This window comes from Podarcis bocagei (assembly GCF_964188305.1).
Source record: "Podarcis bocagei genome assembly, chromosome: 3".
Lineage (NCBI taxonomy): Eukaryota > Metazoa > Chordata > Lepidosauria > Squamata > Lacertidae > Podarcis > Podarcis bocagei.
Genome location: NC_138127.1, coordinates 80,369,250 through 80,389,418, shown reverse-complemented (window position 1 = coordinate 80,389,418; position 20,169 = coordinate 80,369,250). Strand labels below are relative to the sequence as shown.

At 39.8% G+C, this 20,169-nt stretch overlaps 1 protein-coding gene across 5 annotated transcripts in view; it reads left to right on the top strand.

Annotated features, from left to right (window-relative positions):
* MARK1 (microtubule affinity regulating kinase 1) overlaps positions 1-20,169 on the top strand; it is a 77,786-nt gene extending 57,617 nt beyond the window's left edge. For 2 of the 5 annotated variants that reach the window (XM_081185987.1, XM_081185990.1), the window contains 9 exons: positions 1,470-1,569; positions 2,698-2,810; positions 4,327-4,501; positions 6,008-6,201; positions 8,157-8,257; positions 9,744-9,905; positions 11,378-11,632; positions 14,831-14,875; positions 18,047-20,169. In XM_081185987.1, coding sequence (XP_081042113.1) covers positions 1,470-1,569; positions 2,698-2,810; positions 4,327-4,501; positions 6,008-6,201; positions 8,157-8,257; positions 9,744-9,905; positions 11,378-11,632; positions 14,831-14,875; positions 18,047-18,401 — 1,500 coding nt within the window. In that variant the 3' untranslated portion in view covers positions 18,402-20,169. The remainder of the gene's footprint in view (positions 1-1,469; positions 1,570-2,697; positions 2,811-4,326; positions 4,502-6,007; positions 6,202-8,156; positions 8,258-9,743; positions 9,906-11,377; positions 11,633-14,830; positions 14,876-18,046) is intronic. The other 3 variants (XM_081185988.1, XM_081185989.1, XM_081185991.1) reach the window with 3 other exon arrangements.

The following is a 20,169-nucleotide window of genomic DNA, read 5'->3' as shown; positions in this document are numbered from 1 at the left end:
CTTTTATGGATTCAGCATGAAAGCCCAAAAACGTATGTTTATTATTAATTCAACATTTGTAGATACAGATAGAAGCTAATAAAGTAGTTCAACGTACTTTAGATGGTAGTTTAAGTTTTCCATATTGTTAATATTTTTATGGATAATTTTAAAATATATTTTCAGTTGAAAGAATGGACAACCTAAAATAGTCTTTAGGCTGCAAAAATGGTACTATTGACTTGTTTGAGGTGAATTAATCATGAGTATAGAAAGCTGTTTTGTTCCAAGTCAAACTGGGTCCATCTCATTCAGAACTGGCTACATGAACTGGCAGCTACTTTCTGTGTAAAGATGCTGGAGAATGAACTTGGGATCTTCTGCTTGCAAAGCATCCACACTATCGCTGGTCCTTCCCCAAATTTATTTCTGTACATAATACATGGCTAACACTAACCCTTGGACCTGAGTTGTTCTTTGTTTTGTGCATTGGGGTTGAAGGGTCCAATTTAATTTGGCAGTAGAAGTCATATGCCTTCAACCAAATTTGGATGGTACTCCGATTGTGGCTATTCTTGGAAAACAAGATTTGGCCATGGTTATCTGTGCTCTCCTAACATCCAGATTGGAGTACTATAATGTGTTTTTAAGAGGGCCTTTTGTACTGATAGCAGGGGAAATATTTTTTCAGTATTCCAAGATCTTAACCCGGTTTATTTCTAGGCAAAAAAATCCTATACCACTTAGGGCCAGGAGAACTTTCCCCCTGTTTTGTTTTATTTCCAAAATTTAAAGATCACCCGTTATCACATCATAGTGATCCAAAGGCAGTTTCCAGCATGTTAACAAAATATACAGACAACCATGGGAATATACGTTCATTAAAAATAATTGTTTAAAAAAATGAACAGTAAAATACAGCAGTGCAAGAAAATATAAAACTCAACAAGTGGAAGTCGCTGATTTACCCAGAATGCCTGGGAAAATAAGAAAGTGTTCACTTGACAGCACAAACGCTGCAGAGCTTCCACCATCTGTGCTTACCAGCAGGGAAGTGAGAATTTCCTTCCCATCACCAGCTGATCACAGGGTATAGATAGGGTGGTTGGTATGGGAGAATGTGCTTCAACAAGTAACTGGATCCTGTATTATCCTGTCCAACTATTAAAACCTTCTGCAGGGTTGCTGCTCAAGAGTAACCCTTACCCCAGAGGTGAGATGGGAAGCATCAAAGTATAGAGCCTTCTTGTTAATAGGGCCTCCTTTATGTAACTCCCTGTCCATTTGTCCAGCACCCATTTTTATTTAACCAGCAGTTGAAGATGTCTTTTGCACACTGACTGGTCCCCACTGATCATTTTTCACTTACGCTTCAAAGCAGTTTTTATATTTTAAATAAATAAACATGCAGATTTCCCCACTAACTGGGTATTGATTTGGGAGTCAATCAAAAAACCAATCCAATGATTCAGTTTTGCTCTGTTTTCTAGCAAATAATGAAGGACCGATGGATGAATGTTGGTCATGAAGAGGAAGAATTAAAGCCATACACTGAGCCTGAACCAGATTTTAATGACACCAAAAGAATAGGTAAGAATAGGTTACCCCAGTCATTCCAATCTATAGCTGTATTGTTTCTCCCTAGTCCAGTTCTTTATCTCTTTCACTAAGTGTGCCGCAGATTCATGGTTAACAATAATGAAAATGCTTGTCAATGTTCTGTTAATTCGGTGGATTAGTTTGCCATGTACCCAGGTTTTTTTATACAGTGAATGTTGAACAATTCCGATAAATCTTCCTGAATTATCCTAGTCTCAGTTTACCTGTTTTTCCACTGCCACATGATTCACTAGTTCCAGTTCACATGCCATGGTTTGGAGGATCAGCAACATCCAGGAAGCTCATAGTCTTACCCTCCTCTTCCTCTCACTTCCAGTAGGAAACAATGGTTTGCATTTGCCCTCCTAACCAGAACTGGCGATAAAACACACTTTACAATAATTTTCAGTCATGGTTTGGTGGGATATTTAATTCATTGGTAATGACAAAGTATGTTCTTGCTGGGGAAAAAATGAATTGAACCTGAATCTGCTAGCCCATATCACATTCCTAATTATCTGGACCATGCTTGGAGGATTGGAATGTTATATGTAATCCAATCCCTCTCCCCTAAATCTCTTATTTCCTATTTTATGTAGATCTCAATTCTGTATAGTGGTACCTTGGTTCTCGAACTTAATCCATTCCAAGACTCTGTTCAACTCCCGAAACCATTCGAAAACCAAGGCGTGGCTTCCAATTGCCTGCAGGAGCTTCCTGCACTCAAGTGGAAGCTGCATTGGACGTTCGGCTTCCGAAAAACATTGACAAACTGGAACACTTACTTTGCGGTGTTTGGGAGGTGATTTGTTCAGCAACTAAGCAGTTCGAGAACCAAGCTTTGACTGTATATGTTTAGGGTAGAGACTCTGTTGCCATTACATAAATGTTAACTAGTAGAGGGTAGTGGAACATGGCAAGCATTGTGAAACTGGTCTGTCGGGTGAATTTTTATATTTTAGAGAAAATTTGTGAACAGTATTCTAGGTTCCTACTTTATTCTACTGTGTTTACTTAAGTAGAAGTTTTGTGGATGAAAAAAAGTATCAGAAGTTGTCTAATGACACGTTTTAAATATGTCTTGTCAATAATAAAATTGAGCTGTCTTGTTTTTGATAGATATAATGGTCACTATGGGTTTTGCAAGAGATGAAATTCACGACTCTTTAGTAAACCAAAAATATGACGAAGTCATGGCTACTTATCTGCTCCTAGGCAGAAAACCACCTGAGGTAATTTATAGTTGCCTATATTTATTTATCTGCTAGTTTTGAAGTTGTTTTCTAAAGGGTTTGAACACAGTGCTGAGACACGCTTATTGACCAGCCTATGTACTCTTTGGGTTGCTGAGTCTATGGAGTTTATGCATCAATCATTTCTGCTAGAATGGACTCATAAGCATGCATTTCACATATGTGTGGGGTCCCTGGAACGTAATCCCCGCATAAGTTGAAAGTCACCTGAACTAAGAAAAGTGTGGGGGCCCAGGCAGGGCCCACCACTGGTTCTTGCATGCCTGTGGCAGTGGTCAGCAGGGACTGGGTAGAGCAAGGTTGATCCAAGACATGAGCCACACAGACAAACATGACTCCACTCTGTTACTTATGCTGGCCCCTCTCCCACTGTATGCATGCCAAGATAGGGCCAATGTGGAAACCCCTGTGCTCTGGGCTGGCATCATCCTTGCGCTGTTTCAGATGCCAGCTAAAAACATTTCCGTTTTGACAAGCCTACCCAGACACATGAACAAGTTGTGTATATCCATTTGTATATTTTGCTGAGTTAATCTATATGTTTGCAGCAATTCAGTATGCCTATAAAAATGAGCCAAAGACTTAATTATAAAACCAAATAAACCAGCAAAGCCATTCCATCCAAAAACAAATAATTGTTTTGCTTTGGAATTCTTTGATTAAGTGGTTCATAAATCCTACTAAACGTTAGTAATAATAATTGAGGTGGGGAGCATGATTAAGATGGTAGTGACAGCATTTGTTTGCGGTGCTGGTTTTCTCGCTTGTCTTCCTGTTCCAATCTGTGCTTTCTCCCCACCCACCCCTGCACTCCATCTCTGCCAGTGAGCTTGAGGTTCCACCAAACACTTGGGTGTGGCCTGCCACAGTGGCATAGATTGCCAACCTGTGAATTACAGCAACAATTGTCAACTGGGTCAAATCTTTCACAAATGTCTGTTAATTCTGGGACTGGTTATACCTGTATGATGCATAAATAGGATTTTTATTTTAAAAATAATAATAATTGTATACCGCCCTATACCTGTAGATTTCAGGGGGGTTCACGACATAAAATCATGATAAGTGATTGTGTATCCTTACATCTATTAGCATGTAGTTTGAGGAAATGTAGCTGCATCTTTCTTTCCCTTGATGCTTTTTCCCCTCCTTCTGTTACGAAAAAGTAGCCTTGGAGGAGGATGCCATAAAAAGTGGAAGTAGAGGCTGCCTCTCTGGCATTTACCCACTTAAAATTCTTCTGTCCATAATGAGGAAAGTGTCTTCTTCCTCTCTGCCAACTGCATTCCTGCTGCCAATGGCAGGCTCTGGGTTTGCTTTTCAGTGTAAAAAAGGAAAAGGGGAAAAAAGGAATGGTGTCAATGGTGAGAGTGCCCAGTCTGCATCCCTGTGATAGCAAATGTTGTATTGAGTTTTGTGACATTGGAAATAACTCTTGTCTCAAAAATAGAGATGCAAATGGCTTTGCTTTCTAAATTGTCACTTATCCTTGTAGTTTGAGGGGAGCGAGTCCCTGTCCAGCAGTAACCTGAGTCAAAGATCTCGACCCAGCAGTGACCTCAACAACAGTTCTATGCAATCTCCTGCTCACCTGAAGGTCCAGCGGAGCATATCAGCCAATCAGAAGCAACGTCGCTTCAGTGAACATGGTGGGGATGGCATTCAACCAAGTAAAGTAGCAAAATACAATTTTAAGCTGTGTGCCATGTTTTCTGGGCTTAGCAGTGCCACCTCTTCGTGCATTACTTGTGCGCTGCTTCATATCACACCATGGTGCTTTTATCATGTGATCCTTCCATGGTAAATATAGTTTGGGTTAGTTGACAGATGTGTTAATTATCATTTGCATTTATTCTGGTGTCTGTAGCTATTTTAACTGTTTGCATAATGGAAACTGCTCTGTATTTGTCATCATTGCTTTGAATCTAAAACGTGAGATTGGATATCTGCAGTGCAGTAATTTTTTCAAGAAAGGTTAATTAGAAGATATGGATGGGTTTATTTCCATAGAGAGAACAGCCATATGCCTAAATAAAATTGCGAACCATTGGCCACAGCCCAGAAGACTGGTTCCCTGTGGGCAACTTGAGGCTTTCCTGCTTTTTGTATGGAAAGCAAACAATCTCTTAAACCTTTGTGCTTGTCGAACGTTGCTTTTCGGTAATGGAGATGACTATTTGCTTCTGATATTCTGGGTTGTGACTTAGGTACTGCAGTCTCAACAACACTGGACAAAAAAATATCCTGATTTGCTTTAAAGGAGGGAGACAGTGTCCCAGTATAGAGAACCATGAATGATGTAGGGAGCCAGAAGCCACACTCAGGTGAACTGGGAGCAGCCAGAAACCCCTTCTCTCTTCACTTAACTTCCATAGCTGACTGATGCTAGAAGGAATTCCTTAGGAAAGTGTACCACAGCACCAATCATCTGCCCAGTGGAAGGAGAAATGTTTGAATGGAATCCAGGCATCCTCTGCTTTACCCCTATCTAGCAGCTAAGACTTCCCAGCCATGTCATAACCTTTGGTTTGCACCAGTGCCAGTGCCAGCACCAGCACCAGCAACACTTTGCAATCTGAGTGAAGGTGCAAATGTCTGTCTTTCGTTTGAGGAAAGGCTGAGCTATGGAACTCTTTGCCACAAGGAAAACTGTGTGGCAAATAATTTAGCAATTTCTGAAAGTGGATTAGATATGATTAGAAAGTGATGTCATTCATTGCTAGCTGGTTATGCAAAACTCTTGATTTTGTAACTGGATTTGATGGTAATGATTCCACTTTCGCTGGGAAATTGGTTGGCTGTAACTGAGAAATTATTGTATTATGGATCCACAAATGAGGTGGCTGTCCACTGTATCATTGAAGGCTTCTGAATGGAAGCCAGTTGAGCAACCTTAAAGTATGCCTCTGTATTGTTTTCAATGTGGATGGCATATTAGCAAATTAATGGGGAACAAATAGTAAATATTAAGCTTAAAGGTGTGTGGAATTATTCAATCAAGGCACTGATGACTCATTTGTCTTCAGGCATATTCTGTGCACAATATCTCAGGTTCGTAAAGTGGCACCAGCATCTTATTTGAATTAGTTCCTTGGATGTTATTTTTAGTACCAGCGCAGACTGATTGAAGGTGATACAGAGAGCACCATCTCATTGATGTTACCTTTGTTTGACAGTTGGCCCATCGATTCCTCCCGCTGTCTCGTATTCAAAAAGAGCTCAGGCAAACAGTGTGGAGAGTGAACACAAAGAGGAATGGGACAAAGATGTGTCACGTAAACTGAGCAGCACTACAGTGGGGTCCAAAGGTGAAATGGCCGCAAGTCCACTGGTGGGCCCTGAAAGGAAAAAAGCGACTACTATTCCAAGTGTAAGAAAGATCTTTGCTCACTGACGGGGTCAAATGTTTTCTGTACCACGATAACAATTTTGCTATTGTATTAACTACATGATTCTCTTCTGCAAATGGATTAAATGCTGGCATACACTAATAGAAATGGGCTCAGAAATCCAGTCCAGCATTTAAATACTTTTTTAAAAAACAGGAGTGGGGGGAGAATAGTTGAGTGTGACAGTTGGCTCCTGGGTTGCTGAAGGAAGGAACTTGCAGGTAATGTTACATCCTGGCATTTTTCAGCTGGAGTGCCCTGTGGGTTGTTCCTTCACTGTGCTCATTGCCTCTCACTGTCCTGGTTGCTTCACTCTCTGAACTCATTGTCACCACTGCAGGCCTGCTTCTTCATTTTTTAAAAAAACCACCCACTTATATAATGAAACAGCAGCTTAACTGTTTAATATGTGAATGTTTGACTATCGAAATTGGTGTTCTTCCCTGTGAGGAAAGTTGATCCAAGGCAATTGGGAAATAATACTACAAGCTGTTTGCCAGGGGCTATACAAATTTGCATTTCCCTTCAGGACACTATATTCATTGTAGCTGCTAGTTCGGCTCTAGAAGTTCCCAGTGCTTGAAAACCTGTTCTTCTCAAATAATACCTAAGCATTTGAGTCTGTAAACAGAGCTTTCTTCTCTTGGCCTTGCTCACATACGCTGGACTCAGTATCACTAGATGATATTGCTCTTGTGCATAGTTCTCTACGGTGAGGGAAATAGGATGGATGAGAACAGAAACAATGCCATAGGTCATACACTCTGTTAAGCAGCCTCTTTGTAGTAGAGGTGAGAAAACAAGAATGGTTCTTGCTACCACCACAGTTACAGTGCATTGTGCGATGCAGTTGTATGCATAGATGATGCATAGCTTCCTCCCCCCTCCTTTTTAAATGCGGGAGAGGATTGTGCAAGTTGTCTGTGCAAAAAGTCACACTACACGCTACATTGTAGGCATGGTAGAAGTGCTTCCGCTTTCACACTTGCCCATCTGTTTATATAAGTCAGGCATAGGCAAACTCGGCCCTCGAGATGTTTTGGGACTACAACTCCCATCATCACTAGCTAACAGGATCAGTGGTCGGGGTGATGGAAGTTGTAGTCACAAAACATCTAGAGGGCCGAGTTTGCCTATGCATGATCTAAGTTCATGGACCAGGTTTGTGCTTTGTGGCTTAAGGTCACAGTTCAAAGTTACAGATAGGTAGCCGTGTTGGTCTGCCATAGTCAAAATAAAAAAATTCCTTCCAGTAGCACCTTAAAGACCAACTAACTTAGTTGGTCTTTAAGGTGCTACTGGAAGGATTTTTTTTTTATTTTGACAGTTCAAAGTGCACCTTGATTATTTTTAGAAGGCAATACCAGCTCAAAAGCACCAACATGCTCTCCAGATTCCCATGAACTGAACGTGCACTTTGAGGATTTTGCGCAAGACCGTTTTAAAAGGAGGAGATCTGGGTTGCTTATACTTTCTTGTTTTGTCTCCACACCTGCCCCCCACCACCACCCCGAGAGAGCTGTTGAAGGTGGGGGGGAGTACTGTTTCTCATTTAAAATGCTGTTTTAACAAATCTTCAAACTGTTTTTGAATTAACGGGGCAGTAGAATAGCAATTTCAGGGCTCATCTGTGTGCGACAGCTGCTATGTTTTCTTCTTCAGAAAAATGGATCGTGTCTCTAGTCTATTGTTTGCTAAAATTGTGGCACATCAGAATATTCTGTGTTTTTATATTGTGTCTTTTGGCCTGTCTATTAGAACAGAAAATAGAGCAACATTTTTACCAGTCAACGTAAATTAGAAAATGCATGGCTAAATAACATGGGATGCCCAAATGCATCGAAGAATGTATACATACGCTAATGTGCTGTATATTTAGGCATTCTTACTCTGTCATGTATTTTTAATAATAATTGTATTTCCCTGTCTTTTCTAGAATAATGTGTTTTCTGGGACTGGCATGACACGAAGAAATACCTATGTCTGTGAACGCTCTACAGATCGCTATTCTGCCATTCAGAATGGGAAAGACAACAGGTACTGAACCTGTTTCAAGTGGAAATTAAGATTTCATGTTGCTCTGGTACTTAAAGGAACATTTCATGTACACGTTCAACATAGTTTAGCAAGCCTTGGAAACAGAAACTCAGTCTAAGCAGGTCTTGCAACTAGAGAGGGAAAAGGAAGCCCCCAGAGTTTAGGGTATCGCTGACCAGCCTATAACAGTCTTCTGCTGTTAAATGTCTCCAGAAAAGTTGGGTATGTTTAGGCTTGGGCAGGCATCTCTCTTCTTTAGGCTGCTGTGTTCTGGTCCCTGCCCTGGATTGGCCAGAATGATAAGATGTCAAGCAAAATTCAGTAGAGTTGTGGCCTGTTTCATTCTTCCCTGAGTGTCAGCTGTCATTGTGCCCCTTTCTCCTGCCTCAGGCAAAACTGAATGAACTTTATTATTTCGGTCACAGACCAGTTCCAGCTCACGTACAATATCAAGGAAGTCATAAAGCACGATAGGGATACATTTGAATTTGCAATTAGGTATAACAGGGACAATGCAGATATAGCAACAGTTTAAAAATATATAAATTAAAGCTTAGTCACTAACATATAACCTAAAATTATCATTTAAAACCTTAATCATTATAATGGCACAGCTTGATCCCTAAGTTTTATGGCAATTGCACGGAACTCAGGCAAAACTGTTTCTGAGGTTTTCAGACTTGTTAATTTTGCACATACCTAAAAATCTCTACCTTGGTATCATGAAGGAGATGCTGGGAAGCAGCAAAGAGAAAAATTATTGAATACTGAAATTATTTAATTCCATTTGCCCGTATTGTCCCTCTTGTTAAATAGTTGCTTTCTGTGCTCTTCCCGAGTTGATTCTATTTGTATTGAAATACATGCTGTGGCTTGTTCTTCTCTCTGCACTTTGAAATTACTAGAGGATTCATTTAAAGTGCTACCAGTAGCCTTTTAATCGGATACAATGGGAGAGATAATTCATCAAGAGTAGCTGTGCAGATGAGTACAAAACATTTACTGTGATTGATCAGGAAAGCCGGTTGCATTTGCTTTTCTTTATTTATGCAAATTGATAGGACTTGGTGAGAGATTAATTACTTTTTATTGAGGCATTCTGTGCTGTTTTGATGAGTGGCCAAAAGTTCAAAATTCTTTTGCTTCCACCTATTTTCCCTTGAATATCTATAAATACTATTAATTTCTATTTTCTTTCTGCATTTGTTCCCAGCAAGTACAGAAAGGGTCAGACCAGTGAGCAAGTTCCTTTCATATGTTTTAATTTGGGTTAGGAATCCTAAAAGTGTATGTCCATTACCTGAATGGGCCAAATAAAAGCAATCTTAAGACATTTTTCAGTAGAAGCTGTTGTTGACCATGTCTTGGCCAAATCAGTTTTTTCTTAAGGATCCAACAGTAGTTCAAAGGTTCCACATGCAACTAATTTACTAGAACATTTTATCTCAAGATATTCCTTTTCCTGCTTTCGTTTTTATGATGAAAGTCTAACGGAAATGTCTGCAAGCAGTACCTCCTCTACTGGCTCCGCTGTCTCTTCGGCAATATCAGCACGACCTCGACACCAGAAGTCCATGTCTGCCTCTGGTCACCCTATAAAAGTTACACTCCCAACTATCAAAGATGGCACTGAAGCTTATCGCCCAAGGTATTTTTCAATATGTAGCATTTGTGTGGTACTTTGCATGGTCAGATGTTCTACAAATGTGCATAACATAGGTATTTAGGCACAACATCAGCAGTGCTAGGCTCTGCCAGTCTACTGTATATTGTGATACTGAAGCCTTTAGCATCAATCAGTTGAGTTTACGTGATGGGGTTGGAATATTCACAAACATTCTAACTGCTTTGGTGAATGAAACTATGATTGTTCTAGCTCATCAAAAGCCAGCATTGTGCCCTCCCCATGCTGTGTGGACTGCTACTCATGTTCCTTGACAAATGATCATGACTGACTTAGGTTGATATGAGTTGTAGCCTACAACATCTGGAAGGCAGGATGTTGGCTGTCGGTGTGAGTGAAGGGAAAGTCAACAGTTTGTCTGGGGTTGATGGTTCATAGTTGCCCAAGAGACAGGAGTAGCTTTCTAAAATCAGACTGAAAAATGGCCCTGTGAGGCAGGTAAGTGAAGAAGCAGGAAGTCAGAGGCAAGGCAGCTGAAGTAAGGATGCAAAGGAGCCCTTGAGAAACAAGAAGCTAAGGAATGGGTAGGAGAAAGAAAGAGGTGCTTGTTACATTTTGCCTCATCCTTTCTGCAAGGAGCTCAGGAGTCCCCCACCCCCAGTTTTAGGACAACAGTAATACATTGAGTTCTTTCCGCATTTTATCCTTCCAACAGTCCCTTGAGATAGATCAGGCTACGAGATAGTGACTGGCTCTAGATCCTCTTAAAGGCTGAGTGGGAACTTGAACTTGGGTCTCCCAAGTCTTTGTCTAAGCTCTAACCCAGGCTTCCTCAAACTCGGCCCTCCAGAAGTTTTGAGACTACAATTCCTACCATCCCTGACCACTGGTCCTGCTAGCTAGGGATCGTGGGAGTTGTAGGCCAAATACATTTGGAGGGCCGAGTTTGAGGAAGCCTGCTGTAACCACTAAATAAGACTTTGGAGGTAGGAATTGTTTTTTCTAGTTCTAGCCCCAAATCCTATCCATCTCATGCATATAAAACCAACACACGTGTGTGTGTGTGTGTGTGTGTGTGTGTGTGTGTGTGTGTGTGTATTTAAGTGCACCACTTTATCAAGACAAAAATTTTACTCACAAATATCAAATACCACTAAACCCTTTTCTCCTTCTTGCTTTTTCTTCTACTTCCATTTGGGCTCTTCCCATTGGAATGAAAAATCCCATGTAACCTCTGAAATAGCAGCAAGACCTGATGTATCTGTTGCAGAAGATGCATTTTCTCTTTCCCAAGCTTTTACTCTTTCTACAAACTTATTTTGAATTAAAATATTCCACTGTTCTTCATCTCTTTAGAGACTTTTTGTACATAAAAACGTACGGCTCATGTTATCCCAGGATCGTGCATGTTGAGATGTGCTAGTCATATTGAAGGTTTCTCATGACTTGGCTCTTTCTATTTCCCTTGCTTTTCAAACGTACTTCTGGCTTTCCAGCAGTGCAACTCAAAGGGCACCTGCTGCTTCCCCATCCGCTCACAGTATTAGCACTAGCACTCCAGACCGAACCCGTTTTCCTCGAGGGAGTTCGAGCCGAAGCACTTTCCATGGTGAGCAGCTACGGGAGCGGCGCAATGCCACTTACAACGGGCCACCTGCCTCACCGTCACACGAAACAGGCACGTTTGCTCAAACTAGAAGGGGGACGTCAACTGGCATTATAAGCAAAATAACTTCCAAATTTGTCCGCAGGTTAGTACCCTCCGTCATTTCCATTTCCTGGTAACATGGAAGGTGCAATGGGACGTTACATTGTTAGAAGCAAGCCTTGTAAGCGCCTGGATGAGCAACTGCTTGGAACCCCCTCATTTAAGCCGTTGTAAAATCAGATGATAGGATACAGTAGTGGTGACAGCTTTCTGTATTCATGTCGTTTTTTAAAAAAATCAAAAACTTACTGAATAAATTGTACTGTTCAAATCCAATAGGTATGAAAAACTTGGTTCTTTGGCTAGTGTCCCTGAAAATGTTGACAGGCACCCTAGCACTTAAAGGCTGGTTCTAATGTTACTGATTTCATACGTGGGTTTTCATTTGTGTGGAAAAAATGGTATGTGCACCATCATGTGCAGTGAGCATCATTTTTGGCATGTGGACACTTTAACATAAGAAGAGCCCTGTTTGACCAGACCAAAGACCCAGCTAGTCTCACACCCCCCAAGCAGGACACAAGCAGCACACTCTCCATTTGGGTTCCCTCACAACTAGTATTTAGAAACATACCACCTCTAATGCTCTCATGACTAGTGGCTATTGATAGCTTTTTCCTCCACAAATCTGTCTAATTCCCTTTTAAAGCTGTCCAAGTTGATGGCTGTTTACTTCATCTTCAACTTGCAAACTCCTGTGTTTGCTTTGCTATGTGAGGACGTGCTTTCTTTTGTCTCTCCTGGGTCTTCCAACATTCCGCTACATTGACTGACTCTGGGTTCCAGTATTATAAGGGGGGGGGGAACCCTCTCCCTATCATGTCCCGCCTCACTCAACTTCTTTTCTAAACTAGAAAGTTGCAAAAGTTGCAACCCTTCTCTTGGGATGTTTTACAGCCTCGTCATAATTTTGATTGCCTTTTTCTGAACCTTTTGCAACTCCGCAATATCCTTCATGACAGGCGGTGACCGAATTCTGAGAACATGCTGCAATTCTGTATTTCTCACTATGCACAAACGTAGCAAAATACACATGTGTTCTCTCTTTAATGGGACAATTTCCTACAGGGAAAGGGTGTAGGAAATTCATATTGCTTGGAGCAGCCCCAAGTATTTATTTATTTATTTATTTATTTATTTATTTATTTATTTATTTATTTATTTATTTAAAAAAAACTAATTTCCCCATTCATCTTGACCCATTCAACACTGTTTGTTTTGACGATATCCATCTGCTGTTAGAACTAAAGATATTACTGATTTCAAAAGGACTATAGTTTAACAGTTAAACATTTATTGATATTATAATCCAAAAACACAGCCTAACGTGTAACCTGTTGGGGTGTACATTGGGCCCCGTAATGTTAACTTAAAACTTAATTAGCTAGCATCTTAAATGTAATTGTCATTTTGAAATGGCATTTTCTGAATCCAGAGCCCTGTAACTTCCTTTAAAATTTTGTATGGTAATGGTGAGGTTCACTAAAATCATTAGGAGTTTTGCTAGTCACTTTGTTGCCCTGTGAACCTTATCAGTGGCATTTGATAATAAGGCAGTTTCCAGTTCTGAAATTCTTTCCATGATTCTGTTAAATAGAGAACTCACTTGACAACTCATCAGATTTCACACATTGTGGCGCCACATGTGCAGATACTTGGAAAAAGTCATGTCATCTTTGTGTTCTTTAACAGCTACATCTAATTTTAAGTTATGTTCACAGGTTGCATTAATATTGTCTCTTTTTAATTGAATATATTTAGAAATACATTTCACTTACAACTTAAAGTGTTCAGTAGTGTACAAATATGTGCTGGAATCAGAAGTACTTTTTTAAAAAATACTGTAATAAAGCGTATTTTATCTAGCATATGATTGATACCTTAGAAAGAATTATTTGCTGCTTGTTCTCAAAGTGTTCTGGTGAGTTTACGGAATGTTCTGTGTAGATCAGCCCTGCACAATTTGTGACCCACCAAGCTGAAAGCAGCCCACAAGAAGCATGAAAAAACCCTCTTTTTAGTGCCTGCCTGGGATTGCAAAAGATGATAGTTGTCAAAAATGATGTGCCAAGACTTCTATTTTCTGACTTAGAAATACAGGGTTCACTGGTTCAGAATGGTCCTGTCGAATTCAAGGTGAGAATTATGATGCACATACTAGTTCTTCTCCAGCTTGGATTTTAAGCGGCGCTGGAGAAGAACTGTCTTCCTTGCGCTCTACTTAAACTGGCTGTTGCCAAAAAAATTAAATAAAAATAAACTGGCTGTTGCCTGTGCTGGTCAGCAGCAGCAAGCAGAAGGGAGCCTGGCAAGCTGGTATACAGTGAGCCAAGCGCAAATAGCCTGTGGGATGCGCAGTTTTCCCATAGGCCTGTTGCCTTTGCAGTGGGGAGGAGAATGGTGTGAAAGCTCATGGGGTTTTGTAAAGTCTAAATTCAAATTGGCTTAGAGATAAGCATGCTGATCCATTGTTAAAAGGGTAGAGACCTCACCTGTTGTTGGTGGCCTAGTACATAGCAGATGGGCTGCATATTGGTTAGGTGGGTCACATGCTACACAGGTCTGATATACTTGTATATTTGATTTCATTTTAAATATTACGATGGACTATTGTGTGGGACGGGCTATACAACACTCTGCAGATGTTGCAAGAAGTGGTGTCTTTGAGCCCTTAAATAAAAGCTGTTAAAGTTGGGTGGTAGAAAATTTTAGTATGTTTTTAGGTGGTATCCAATAGGCCTTAATTTACAAATAACTAACACAATTGGCAAATGTGCTGCTGTGTTATGACTTAAGGGCATGGCAAAGCACACGGCTAAATGCTAATAGCGAACTGTTTGAGGCATCTTCGTGAGTAAGAACCCCTGTCTGGATAAGTTCCTTGCTGACTGCAGTGGTGGTCTGTCGCCATTAATACACAGTCGGGTGGGGAAAGGAAAGAATGGAGCATACTTGCCGTATGGCTTCTGGCTTTTGAGCGTGGCTATTTTAAGCTCACGGTGTAAGGGGGGAGGGGAGGGGCAATCTGAAGTTACCCAGCCAGGGTAAAAATAAACTGAAGTTTCATAGGGAGAAAGTAAACTGCAGCTTTGGAAAAACACTATTTTTAAAAAATACTAGTAAATGATGGTTTCGTGCTATTTGCTCAAAAGTAATTTTAACTTTGTTCTGGATAACCGGTTTTCTTGACTCATTTTTTTTTAACCATTTATTAAAATCTTGACCTTAACTTTGTTTTGAGGGATCCAAGTGAAGGCGAAGCCAGTGGCAGAACTGACACCTCAAGGTGAGGAGCCACGATTAATACTTCGCTGCTAGGTCCCTTTGTGTTCAAAGCTTTATGATTCTGAAAGCCTTTAGACTAATAATAATAATAATAATATCTTTATTGTCATTACCCCCTCTCAGGGACAACGAAATATGTAAAACAGAGGAGTCTCTAAATAATTTGTCTTTTAAAAAATACTATGTATGAGTTAAATTCCCCATTTCTCTTTTAAATACTATACTATTAAGTTTAAATAACTTTTTAAAAAACACAAAAAACAAGCTATGATTCTGCAAGTTCTTACGACTTCAGCAAGTCCACTTTGGGAAACCGCTCCCTTCTAAATGTTTGCAAGGTCACAGCTTAAAAAACCCCACAACTATGTATATTCAAGCATTATCTTTCATTGCGTAGTAAAATCCTACATTGCCATTCTGAGAACTTTGCCAACTGCCTAATATGCACTTCTGCCATACGCCTCTGCTTTTTAGAAATACTAAAATAAAAAAAACGTGCTGGCAAATCCTTTGGGGTTAATAAGAATATATGCATCAGAGAACCTCAGGCCCAGGGACTGAATGCAGCCCTCAATAACTAATTATTTGCCCCTCTAAACTCTCCCCAGGCTACACCTCCTCCTGGCCCTGCTTCACACTCTTTTTGAGTGTGTTTGCTTGGCTGCAGTGTGTCCTCAAATTCCTTGAACTCTGATGACAACTCTTGCTTCCCTAGATGGAGGATAGAGGGGCAGGAACTTAGCCTACTTTACAAAAAGTGAAATTTACTTTCCTATCGCTGCCCACTTTGGCCTCTGGCCCTGCTCACGGCTGTCGTGTGGCCCTTGGAAGGTTGCTCAGAAGGGAATGTAGCCTTTGGGCTGATAAAGCTTGCCCACTCATGGTATATATAAAACAAAAACAGAAGGATTTTTTTTTAAAGATTGCTATATAACACACTCTGGAGATGTGGGAGTTAGCCTTGGACTGATGCCTTACTCGAATCCTGCTTGCAGGCTGCTTAGTTTGAACCAAGGACACTACACACAAACACACACCGAGAGTCATAAGTAAGTTGCCCCCATTCATCTGCTTCACAACAAGGGGTGTATCCTAGGAATGTTTGTGTGTGTTGGCTTTTATTCCATGGGCAATGTGCTGCCTGTCATGCAAACCCAAAGCTTGCTCCTCAGCACACAGCTTGTGTGTGAAGCTTCTCTTTAACAATCTGAGCAAACTTAGTGGGGGGTGGTTTCCTCTTGAAAGTGGTTTACATATCAGGAAGGGATGATCTACATGAATGCTATTTTGCCTAGTATTCAATTGGCATTTTATACATTGAATACGTAAATCCCCTTTTGCTGACCACTCCTTTGAGATGTCGTGGTCCATATTCTTCCCAGTATTATATGCTGGAAAGACCATGAACCCTCATTTCTATACTTTTAGTAACTGATCCCTCCATCCTATCAACCTTTGTAGTAAGCTTCCCTAAAAGATGTTGTTACTGGAAGACCACATTACATTTTCATTATGCACATGTATGTATCGTTGTTGAAAGTGCTGCTCGGGATGTTAGTGCTCGCCAGCAGTCACATTTGCTGGTGAAATTGTGGGTTCTGAATGAAAAGGAGTGTGTCATCCTGCTTAACTTTTGCAGGTGTTAAAGATTAAAATAGCATTGCCTAGTCCCCAGGGCGTATGTGTGTGAGCACACACATTCACCACCACCACCCACTATCACAGGCAAGAAAGCTCCTAACATCTTAGATGCTGAAAAATCTACTTGATAGAAAACTAAAGTTAAGTTCCAATGGTTGATCATTTTGCTGCCCTTTAGTCATGCATTGCAGGCTACAAAATGCTTCTGGAATGCACACCAGGATTGGAATTTGTTTCTGATTTTTCTTCTTACGGCAGCTCCTAGCCAAATATCCTTCCCTGAAATGCTTCTGGTTAGGGAGTGACTTTTCAGATGTAGGGTGGCCAGTGGATTTAGAAGCTCTGCAGAGGGTAACTAACTATGGACCACGTAAACATGATGTATTGTGTATAAGCAGTACATTTTGCGGTGATAAAATATTTCCATTCTCCTGTCACATTCCAGTTGATAGGCTGAAGCCACTGCACTGCTCCTTGCTCCACAGCTTATTTCCTCATGTGATGTTGGAAATATCATAGGACTTTAAGATACTAAATGATGTCTAAACAGACATTGAATAATTCTCAGCAAGCCTGGGACCCTTGAAGGCAGACAGTGTGTGATGAAGTTTTAGCTGAAAGAATAACTAATAATAATAATAAATAAAATAAAAAAACATACTTTGCTAGGGCTGCTATTCTGTGCACACTTATTTGGGAGTCAGTCCTGTTGAACTCAGTTGACCTTAGTACTTAGTAAACATGCATATGATAGAACTGCCCAATTGTTTTCTTCCCCATTACATCACAAAACAATTTGCGGAAGATGCTGCCAAAACATTATGAAATACTTTATAATAGGAAGCAGTGTATTCCCTGTCAATGATTGGTTTGAGTTCATAAATGTTCTGTATTGCACAGAAGGTAATGGCAGATATGACGGAGAGCCATGCTGCATATGACAGCGCATTTCTGCCACTGCCACCCTATCATTGTGCATCTTTGGGGTTGAATGGAGAGGAAACATTCTTTATGGATTTGTGTCCCTTAAGTGCCAACTTTTAAAGATAAACTAGTTATAGTTATTTATAAAATTGGACAGTAGAAGGAAGCAACCCAGTTGTTTAAGAGATGCTCATATTATTAATTCTGTAGGTTGATATATTATTGCTTGGAGGAGGCATTATAGGCAAGAATCACCCAAAATTATTTCCCTTACTTTCTCAACTTCCAACTTTAAATTTGCAAAATAAGCTGTTATTGTAAAGGAGGGTAACATTTTTTAATTACTAATGAATGAAAGGTGGCTTCCTTTCTTCCCTGCTTTTGTCAGCATTCCTTGCCTTCTGTTTTGTGTGGCCTTTCAATGTTTCGGTGATCTCCCTAAAGATGAGACCTAAAGAGAGCCTAACCAAGTTGATAGTTGAGAAACCTCTTTTTGTTGCTCTACTAAGCGAGGATAATTTTGATCAAGAGCATTTTTAAATTGTCTGGTGCTTAAGTGTAATTCCCTAATTTGTCATTGGTATATAAATGATGTTTCCCTTTTCAGGAGCACTTCTGGAGAACCAAAAGACAGAGAAAAAGAAGATGGTAAAGATTCTAAGCCACGGTCTTTGAGGTTCACGTGGAGCATGAAGACCACAAGCTCCATGGACCCAAATGATATGATGAGAGAGATTCGAAAAGTGTTAGACGCTAACAATTGTGACTATGAACAAAAAGAGAGGTTCCTGCTCTTCTGTGTCCATGGCGATGCACGACAAGACAGCCTCGTCCAGTGGGAGATGGAAGTTTGTAAATTGCCACGGCTGTCACTCAATGGAGTCCGCTTCAAGCGAATATCCGGGACTTCTATTGCCTTTAAAAACATTGCATCCAAAATAGCGAATGAGCTTAAGCTGTAAAGAGCAACAACGTTTCTGGGATCAGGGAAGAGTCTAGCTTACATTCTGAATGTACTGGTTATGCCTAACATGATTGGCTTGTGAAACTCCCCATGTAGAAATTGCCCCATTGCAATAAGGTTATACATAGTTATTCTGAATTGTAAAATTAAATTCAGTATGACCTATATTAAAAGGAAAAAAAACTGTAGCTGAAGAAGTTATGTTCACATGTACAGGTAAGTATATAGAGCATTTTGTTCATTTTATGTTCATAGAGTTGTATAATAAAAAAAGAAGGCTTAAATGCAGATCTTGTATAGTTGTCTAGATATCAGCACAGAAGTGTGTTTGCTTTGAGTTAAGAAGTTCTTCCTGGTCATTATTTACATTTTTTGTGGTTTTTATAATTCTTACCTCTTACCATGCGTTTTTTAAAAACTACGTCCATAGTAGAAATGCACAAAAAAAAAATGTTTTCACAACTGTAGCATGAACAATTTTAGTTACTTTAAAACAAATTGCATATAAAAATTGAATTAGTCACGGACAGATTGGCTTTTGTTGTATACAAGATTTTTCCTGCTTCTCTTTCACTCTTAGCCTCCTTTATAGAACAGTGTTTATTTGGCAGAATAAAAAATAAAAATGCAACCATGTTTACAGTGTTGGCACTTACAGTGAAGAAAAGGGGGTTCTGAGTATGTTGGCCTCTGGCCCCTTGAAACTTGTTGGGGAACAGAAATCATGTCTTGATAACATTTTTTTTTTAAAAAAAAGGTTTTTGGGAAGACTGAACTATTGCTCTTGTGACATATGGTCAAATGTAGCAACAGAATAGAAGTACAGTTCATATTCATTCATCATGGAGTGAAATACTATTGTTCTCTGCCTTCACAAATCCCACTTTATGAAAATACATTGTTTCATAGCACAAGGTATTCTGAAATGTTGCCCAATTGTAAGAGCTAATAAATGACACCTCAGGAATTAACTGGTTTTTGGAATATTCCCCACCCCACCCCACGCTCCAGTACGTGCAGTTTCATATACTTTACAGCTGAGCAAACATGGTTTATAACAATAGATTATTACTTACATGATTGTACAAATTTTGTTCTCATATATGTTTGTGTTTCTAATATTTTGCCCACTTTCTTGTATTTATTCCACATCATTATGCCTGTAATGTGCAGCTGTGAGTAGGCATTTGCCTATGGAAGTAAAGAAAACTCCTTCATAATTGGTGATATATAAACTATGTAAAACCACTAGTACTTGGTACATTTTAATATTTGTTATTTTGTACTGAATTAATCATAGCGGTTGGTTGTGCAATGTTATTTAATGTCGTAATTACTGTAATTTCAACATACGGGCCCCATCCGCACACCCCTGTAAAGATTAGAAAAGTCATTCAAAATTGTCACTTTATTTAAAAAACAAAAATGAAAAAAAGAAGCTGTGGTAAACTCTGTAACCCAAAGTTAGAAGGCTGTAAGTGTAGCTAAATGTGCCATTTGAGAATGGATTTCTGACAGATGGACTTGACATGCTGTACTGTACTGTGATGTAGCTCTCCTGTAACAGTTCTGTTCTGAAATGAACGTGTATTGTTGCCTTAGAAGAAGAAAAAAGGATGGTGCTTTGGCAAGAAAGAACTGTACCCCTTTTTATCTGGTGTTCCTTTTTAAAATAATAATAATAATAATTTTTTTGATGCAAGTCATCCTAATTCACATTCACTGGTGCACTCTATTAAAAACTTACTTGAACGGTTCTCATACTA